Source organism: Mandrillus leucophaeus, unplaced genomic scaffold, assembly GCF_000951045.1.
Source record: "Mandrillus leucophaeus isolate KB7577 unplaced genomic scaffold, Mleu.le_1.0 Scaffold111, whole genome shotgun sequence".
Classification (NCBI taxonomy): domain Eukaryota; kingdom Metazoa; phylum Chordata; class Mammalia; order Primates; family Cercopithecidae; genus Mandrillus; species Mandrillus leucophaeus.
The window spans coordinates 4,819,268-4,828,138 of NW_012099321.1; the positions used below are offsets into that span (position 1 = coordinate 4,819,268).

The 8,871-nt window shown below is 34.5% G+C and overlaps 1 protein-coding gene across 1 annotated transcript in view; it reads right to left on the reverse strand.

Moving 5' to 3' along the window:
* The window catches only part of LOC105549188 (disintegrin and metalloproteinase domain-containing protein 18-like), a 79,641-nt gene that overhangs the window by 66,346 nt on the left and 4,424 nt on the right, over positions 1-8,871 (reverse strand). The window contains exon 3 of the mRNA XM_011993609.1: positions 628-683. Coding sequence (XP_011848999.1) covers positions 628-683 — 56 coding nt within the window. The remainder of the gene's footprint in view (positions 1-627; positions 684-8,871) is intronic.

Consider the following 8,871-nt stretch of genomic DNA (forward strand, 5'->3'; position numbering starts at 1 on the left):
GCTTAAACCCAGGAGGCAGAGGTTGCAGTGAGCCAAGATCATGCCACTGTGCTCCAGCCTGGTGACAGAACGAGACTCTGTCTCAAAATAAATAAATAAATAAAAATAAATAAATAAATAAATAAAATAACTGACAAACACAGATGTATGTACAGTAATAGGTAGGTCTGCCAGATTTCAAAAGAGATTTTCTTTCAGATTCAACTGTAATTTTATGGCTCATACACCTTAGTTAGTATTTGTTAACAAGTAACAGTAGATTTTATATATTTACATTAGTTTTCATGATGTTACTTTAGATGATGTTAGTTTACATGATGTTTTCATGATGTTGATAAAAACAACCCCAAAATTCTTAGTGTCATAAAACAGCAATGAGTGTCCTTCACAAGTTTACTAAAAATTCAGCTCCATCCTGCCTTCCTTCTGGAACCTAGGAAAAGGCAGAGTGCCTCCCTGAAACAGTCTCAAAATGACAACCTGAAATTGATGACTAAAATGAATCACAGAGAAGATATAAAATGTTAAATGAATCTAATATTCAGTCTCTTATTTAAGCTCAATTTAGGGTAGTGATTGTAAAAATTTGAGACACTAAAAATAATGAATAAAAAAGTAGTAACTTACTGTTTTTCAAGCAGGAAAGTATATGGTTTCCCCTCAATTTTGATGGAGTAAGTGGCCTGTAGCAAAATATTCAGAGAGAAAGTAATTGGTAGAGATTCTAACTTCTCAAAAGTTAAACGTCACAGTTCCTTGAAACATATATTCATTCATACAAATGTAGATTATATCCTGCATGTATCAAAATTGGAACGTATAACAGAACTAATTGTAATTTAAATAAACACAAGGAGTCTAAATTTCAAAACTCAGATCATTAATCATTAGCATATATTATTATGAGATTTGAATTTAAAATGGGGATAATGTTTAGAAATGCTGAGAAACAGTTGAAGAAACTTGAATTTTGTTATCTTTGTTCCATTTTGCAGCTCTCAGCACAAATAAATTGAAAATGAAATAATGCAGGACAGGTTGCCAGTTAAGAATAAAAGACTTACTGCTCAGCTGCCAGAGGTACTACCCACAGGCAGTCCTCATCTCCCTACCCCCTTTGGCTCTTGCCTTAGCTCAAGAGAGTCATCTTACACAAAGTCACGCTTTCTGGGACAGCCCACATCTCATTAGAAGCTCCTCCATTTAATGGAGGTTTCTGGTTCAGATAGATTTAGTATGGTGTTCCAAACAGTTTAAATACGCTGATATCTTCATGATAAATTGATATTTGTATCAATAATAAAAATTCCTTTCGTTTCCACAACCTTTTAAGGCAATTTTATTTTTTCAACTTTATTGAGCTACGACTGAAAAACAAGTTTTGTATTTATTTAAAGTGTGTAAAAGATGTATATGATGTTTTAATATACATATACATTGTGAAATGATTAAAACAATCGAATTACTATATCCATCACCTCACATAGTTACCATTTTATCGTATGTGGTGAGAACATTTGAGGTCTATTCTTAGCAAATTTTAAGTAAACTAAACATTATTATTAACTATAGGGACCATGATGTGCATTAGATCTTCTGAATTTATTAATCTTATAACTGAAAGTTATAACATTATATAAGATTATATAAGAAATTAATAAATTTTTAACATATTTGACCAATGTCTTCTCTTTTCACCCTTGCCTCCAACCCCTGGTGCTATGGTCTAATTTCTGTTACTGTGTGTTTGACTTTATTTTGGATACTATGTATAAGTGAGATAATGCAGCATTTGTCTTTGTGTGTCTGGCTTATTAAACTTAGCATAATGTCCTCCAAGTACAACCAGGTCGTTACAAATGATGGATGGCAGGATTTCCTTCTTTTTAAAAACGGAATACTTTCCATTGTTTGTCTATTTATTGATCAATTGATCGATCATCTATCAATCTACATTTTCTTTACCCATATACCCAGAGATGAATGCCATACTATTTTGATTAAGATAGATACATAATATAATTTACTTTTAGTATATTGTATATATTTAAAGTATACAACATAAGTTTTTGATAGTCTTATCTTGATTTAGAAATACATAAGTGATTCTGGCAGTCAAGCAAATTAAAATATATATCATTCCAATATAGTTACTTTCTTTTATATTTTCCTTGTTGTTGTTTCGGTGGTAAGAGTACCTAAAATCTACTTTATTGACAAATTACTGGTATAAAACATCTTATTGTTAACTACAGTTCTTTTGTACATTAGATTTCTTAGATGTTTCATCCTATGTAACTACGACTCTGTACCTTTTTACCTACATTTTCACATTTGCCCCTGCACCCTCCTCCTCACACAGAGTCCCTGGTAACCATTGTTTGCTCCACAATTCTATGTATGAAAAATTTTGAAATTCCACATATAGGTAAGATCAGGCAGAATTTTTCATTCTGTGTCTAGCTTATGCCACATAGCATAATGTCCTTTCCCTTATTTCATGTCATCACAATGGTAGAATCTACTTCTTTTTAAAGACAGAATAATATTCTATTTCATATATAAATACATACATACCACAATTTCTCTATTCGTTCATCTGTATATGGACATTTTGGTTACTTTCATATCTTGACTGTTGGGAATAATGCTGCAATGAACATGGGAGTGCAAATATCTTTATGAGGTAGTGATTTCATTGTAATATAATTGGAAATGAAGAAATGTGATGGTGCATCAGGGTTTTTGCTCAGAATTGTTTTAACTATTTTGAGTCTTTTGTGGTTCCATGAGAATTTTAGATTTGTTTTTTTTCTGTTTTGGTGAAAAATGCCATCAGAATGTTGATGGGCATTGCATCATTGCACTGAATCTGGAGGCTGCTTTGGGTAATATGCACATTTTAACAATATTAATCCTTCTAATCCATGAGTAAGGGATATCTTTCCATTTGTTTCTGTCTTCTTCAATTTTTCTTATCAATTTATAGCTTGTAGTTTTCAATGTACAGATCTCTCACCACCATAGGTAAATATATTGCTAAATATTTTATTCTTTTTGATGCTACTATAAGTAATTTTTTTAAAAAATTTATTCCTCAGCTAGTTTACTATCAGTGTGTGGAAACACAGCTGATCGGTTTTATGTTGGTTTTTGCATACTGCAACTTGACTGAATTCATGTCTTTGTTCTAACCTTTTCTTCATATAGAATGTTTAGGATTTTCTATGTATAAGATCATGTCTTCTGATAATAGACAATTTGACTTGGAGGCATTTTATTTTCTCTTCTTGAATAATCCTTCTGGTGCAACTTCTACCTATGGTGAAGTCCAAAGATAATGTTAGTCTTATCTTGCAAAGAGGCAAGTTTCTCTCATCTAATTGTCAAGGAAGGGCTATCCAAGAAAAGAAGGTCAGAAGGACTTCCTGACCGAGAGGCTTTATGTCAGGGCCTGCATGGGCACTTCCTCTCTCTTGGCAAAGACTGTGGTCTCTCACAGGACACTTGAGGTGACTTAGGTCTTCCCTGCTTAAGACCAGTGGCCGCCATCTAAGTCCTATCTGTGTTTGGAGAAGGCAGTACTCCATTTGGCTGTAGTTGGCAGCTCAAGCTTGGCTTGGGATTTTCCAAGTGTCCCCATCCTTTGGTCTCTTCATTGGAAGCACCACAACTCCTGTCACTTGCACACTCTGCCACTGATGGCATACAACAATTTAGTTTTCCTGTGCTTGTTTCCTGAGAGCAAGGCAGCGGCAGGTCTCAGATTTCTTTGAATAAATGTGAGGTGTTATGTAAGAAATGCAGCCACATATACACCGATTTTATTTTATTTATTTACTTTTTTGAGACAAACTCTCACTCTTTTGCCCAGGCTGGAGTGCAACGGTGCTACCTCGCCTCACTGCAACCTCCGCCTCTGGGGTTCAAGCGATTTTCCTGCCTCAGCCTCCCTAGTAGCTGACACTACAGGTGCTTGCCACCACGCCCAGCTAATTTTTTTTTTTTTTTTTTCAGTAGAGATGGGGTTTCATCATGTTGGCCAGGCTGGTCTCAAACTCCTGACCTCAAGTTATTTGCCCACTTTGGTCTCCCAAATTGCTGGGATTACAGGCATGGTCACTGTGCCCAACCTGATCTCTTTATCATTTCCAGACTGTTCTCCCCTCACCTTCCCTTTCTTCCTTCAGAATATGCTCACAAAGGCCCCCTAAGCAGTGGGTACTGGAGATAGCAGAGAGAACAAGGCTCAGCCCTGCTGGGTGCAGTGTGGGTGGCAGACAAGGATATTGAAGATTACAATAACCCAGTCTCCTGGTGGAAATGCACAGGGGACTACGGGAATGCACAAACAGGTGGCCTAGCCCAGCCGTGAGAGGGACTTGCAAGGGGGGCTTCCTGGGTCCCTGGGTGAGGATGTGAATTCTGGCTTCCACTGGGCCTACACTGAGTGCCCCTGGCCAGCGGGGGTCAAAAGACCTACAGGAAGAAGCTGAGACACAAAATACCATTTTAAAGACTTAACTTGAATTGAAGTGAGGACTGCTGTCGGGGATGCACTTCCAAGTGGTCTTTGGGAGTGGTCCACTTGGCCTTTGTTACAAGCAGGTAATTTTTTTTTTTTTTTTAAGATGGAGTTCGATGTTTAACAGTAGTGGTGAGACTGAGCACCAGTGTAGTTTTCATGATATTAGAGGAAAAGATTTCATCTTTTCCATATTGAGTATGATGTCAGATGTAGGCCTGTCATTTATGGCCTTTATTATTTTGTAGTAAATTCTTTCTATACCCAATTAGTTGAGAATTTTTATCATAAAAGAATGCTGGATTTTGTCCAAAGCCTTTACTTTATCTATTGAGATGATGATATGTTTGTTATCCTTTATTCTCTTAATGTGGCATACACATGTACTTATTTGCATATGTTTAACAGTCCTTGAATCCCAGGAATAAATCCCAGTTGATCATGATATACAGTCCTTTTATTGTGCTGTTGAATTTGGTAATATTTTATTGAGGATACTTTCATCTTTGTCCAGGGATATTGGCTCATGTTTTTATCTTGGAGTATCTCAGTCCAACTTTGGTATTAGAGTAATATTGTAATACTGGCTTCATGAAATAAGTTTGGAAGTGCTCCTTCCTCTTCCACTTTTTGGAAAACTCTGATAATAATTGTTATTTACTCTTTTTTTAAAAAAAAATGTTTGGTAGAAATCACCAGTTAAGTCATCTGGTCTTGGACTTTTCTTTATAGGAGATTTTTGATTATTGATTCAGTCTTACTTGTTATAGATCTCCTCAGATTTTCTATTTTTCATTATTCAGTCTTCATAGATTGTTTCTAGGATGCTGTCCATTTCTTCCAGGTTATGCAGTTGGTCGGCATAAAATTGTTCATAGCATGATGCTTTTACTTGGTGATGTCAATTGTAATGTCTCCTCCTTTATTTCTGGTACTGCATATTTGAGTCCTCTGCTTTTCCTAATATTGTTAAAGGTTTATTAATTTTATTTATATTTTTAAAAATATAACTCTTAGTTTTGTTCCTCTATCTATGGTTATTCTACTCTCTTCTTTTTCACCCTTTGTTTTCTTCTTTGACCAATTGGTTGTTTAAGAAGGTGCTGTTTAATTTCCACTTATTTAGGAGTTTTCTATTTTTCCCTGTTTCTATTTGATGGAACGTTCTATAGAGGTCTTTTAGGTCCATTTGGTCTAAAGTGCAGTTTAAGTCTAAATGTTTCTCATTAATTTTCTGCTGTGTAAATCTATCCATGGTTGAAATTGGGGTATTGAAGTCCTTTGTCAATATTATTTCTCATTTCAGTTCTGTTTAAATTTGCTTTATACATTTAGGGGGCTCTGTGTTGGGTGCATATACACTTTAAATTGTTGTATCTTCTTGATTAACTGGCCCCTTTATGATTACAGTATGACTTTTTTGCCTTTTGCTACAGTTTTTGACTTAAAGTCTATTTTTGTCTCATAAAAGCACAGAGACTCCTTTCCTCTTTGGATTTTGATTTCCATGCAATATCTTTTCCTTTCCCTTCACTTTCAGCCCCTGCATGTTCTTAAAGCTGAAATGTGTCTCTCTCAGGCAGCATATCTTTGGATACTTTTAACCCATTCAGCCACTCTATGTCTTTTGATTGGAGAGTTTAGAGTCCGTTTAAATTTAGAGTAATTATTGACATGAAGACTTACTATTGCCATTTTGATAATTGTTTTCTGGCTGCTTTATATGTTGTTTTGTGCATTTTTCTTCTCTTCCTGTGTTCCTCTGTGATTTGATGTTATCCTGCAGTGGTATCTATTGATTATTTTCTCTTTAATTTTTGTGTATTTACTACAGATTTTTGTTTCATGGTTTACCACGAGGCTTACATAAACATATGGTTATATCAGGTTATTTTAAGATACTAGAAATTTAACTTCAATCACATACAAAAACTATGCATTATTACTTCTACACATATGCATAATTTTATGTTATCTATGTCAAATTTTCCATCTTTTTATGTTTTGTATCCATTAACTATGGTAGTGATAGTTATTTTAACACTTTTGACTTTTAACCTTTACGTTAGAGTTATAAGTGATTCATACACCACTATTACAGTATTATAGTATTCTGAAATTGACTTATATTTACCTTTGCCCGTGGGTATTACACTTTCATATGTGCTCCTGTTATAATTTAGCCTCCTTTCGTTTTAGCTTAAATAACTCCTTTTAGCATTTATTAGGCAAGCCTGGTGGTAATAAACTTCCTCAGCCTTTGTTTGTACAGGATATTTTTTATCCTTCATTTCTGAATGACAGGGTTGTCAGGTAAAATATTGGCTATTTATATATTTTTAGTTATATTCCTATGCAATTTTCAAGTGTATATCAAATTTATGTATGTAATTTATTTACTCTTGCCCATTATGCATTGTGTAATATCCATTATCACTTATTTCTTCTTCACTCTGTGAAATATATAGAAGTACGTCTACAAATTGCTAAATGCATTTTTGAGTTTCTTGTTAAGTTTTATCCTAATTGATTGTTACCATATAATTAGTTTTATGCTACCAGTATTTGATTTTTAATTTTCTTTCTTTACTATCATCAATTTTGTTGACCGTCCTATATATTCTTCAGAAGAATGTACATTACTTACAGTGGCATAGAGCTAAATTACAGCTGGATTGGAAAAGCTCTATCTTTAGATCTGGGGATCCCTACACATCTGGATATTTCAGATTCTTGTCCAAAACAAAGGTAGTGATATTTATAATGGGCTTTCAGGGCTCAAAACATCCCTGGCCAAGGGAGCCTCCTCAGTGTTTGCCTAATTATTTTGACAAGCCCTGCTTGACTATTTAAAGAGTCACTGAAAGATTTCAGCTGAGATCTCTGAAAGCCAACATTTCTCCTGTAGTTCTTTTGTTGGTAGACTCAGTATGCTTCAGGAACACAGAGATTGTGTTTCTAAACAGGGAGCTCACAGTGAATGTTTCTTGGATTCTTGTGTGATAAACTGTAGAGTCTAGTGAGTCCTAAAACATATCAGAACTGGAGAAAACAATACATTCACTTCACTGGGTTCATGTTCTGTATATGTCCATTGGATAAAAATATTTTTGTTGTTCAAATTTTCTTTACCTTTATGAATTTTTTATGATTTGTCAACCAACATTTGAGGAAAACATTTTAAGATCTCACTATGGAAATGGCTTTCACAATGTCTTCCTCTAGAGCTATGAATTTTCACTCTATAGGTGCTGAATGCATTTTATTAAATTTATACAACTTCAGAATTGTTAAATGTTCCTAGTGAGCTGAATATTTCATCACTAAAACATAATGTTTATCTCTCACAGTGGTGTGTACATGTGTGTGTTTGTGTGAGTTAGTGGAGGTGAGAAAATTGAACAAAGCCTGGTGACAGTTCAAAAAGATATGTATCATTATTGTTTGTTAATAACAGTCAAATGTAAAGTAACTTTTCTGGAAGATATTCTTCAATGTTTACAAAAAAATTTAATGGCTTGCCCATTGATCTACATAAACAACTATCAAAGAAATTTTATGAAACTATGAGTTGAAAATTTGATAAGATATATGTTACATCCATATGACATATCATGAAGTCATAAAAATGACAGAGCCATATTATCATAAAAGTAAATCCAATATTTATAAATAAATGAAAAGTCAATTACAGTCATATAGAATCATTAAAAATATATGTGTGCATATGCATGTGTTTCTAAATATTCATTTAGTACAAATTTATTATTTTTAGAGACTGGTGTGGACATTCATTTTATTCAGCATTCTCTGTATTACCTCAATTTAATTTTACAACATACCTACTTTCCTACTCTAATCAGATGAAAGATGACATTACTTTCATTTTTACAAAGGATTTATATACACATGTATAGGCATGAAGATAGTCTTTATATATTATCATGTTAAAAACATATTGCTTGGTAAATATTAGTATGACCTCAACTATATAATAACACAGATTTAAATGTACATATTTTCTAAAAGAACCCAGTAGACTGAATATGGTTCCTTTGTGTCATAGGAATCTGGGGATTCTTTTTCTGAATCTCTATTTTAAAACAGTTATCTTTTTTTTTTTTTTTTTTTGAGGCGGAGTCTCGCTCTGTTGCCCAGGCTGGAGTGCAGTGGCGCAATCTTGGCTCACTGCAAGCTCTGCCTCCCGGGTTCCCGTCATTCTCCTGCCTCAGCCTCCCGTGTAGCTCGGACTACAGGCGCCGCCACCACGCCCGGCTCGTTTTTTGTATTTTTAGTACAGACGGGGTTTCACTGTGTTAGCCAGGATGGTCTCGATCTCCTGACCT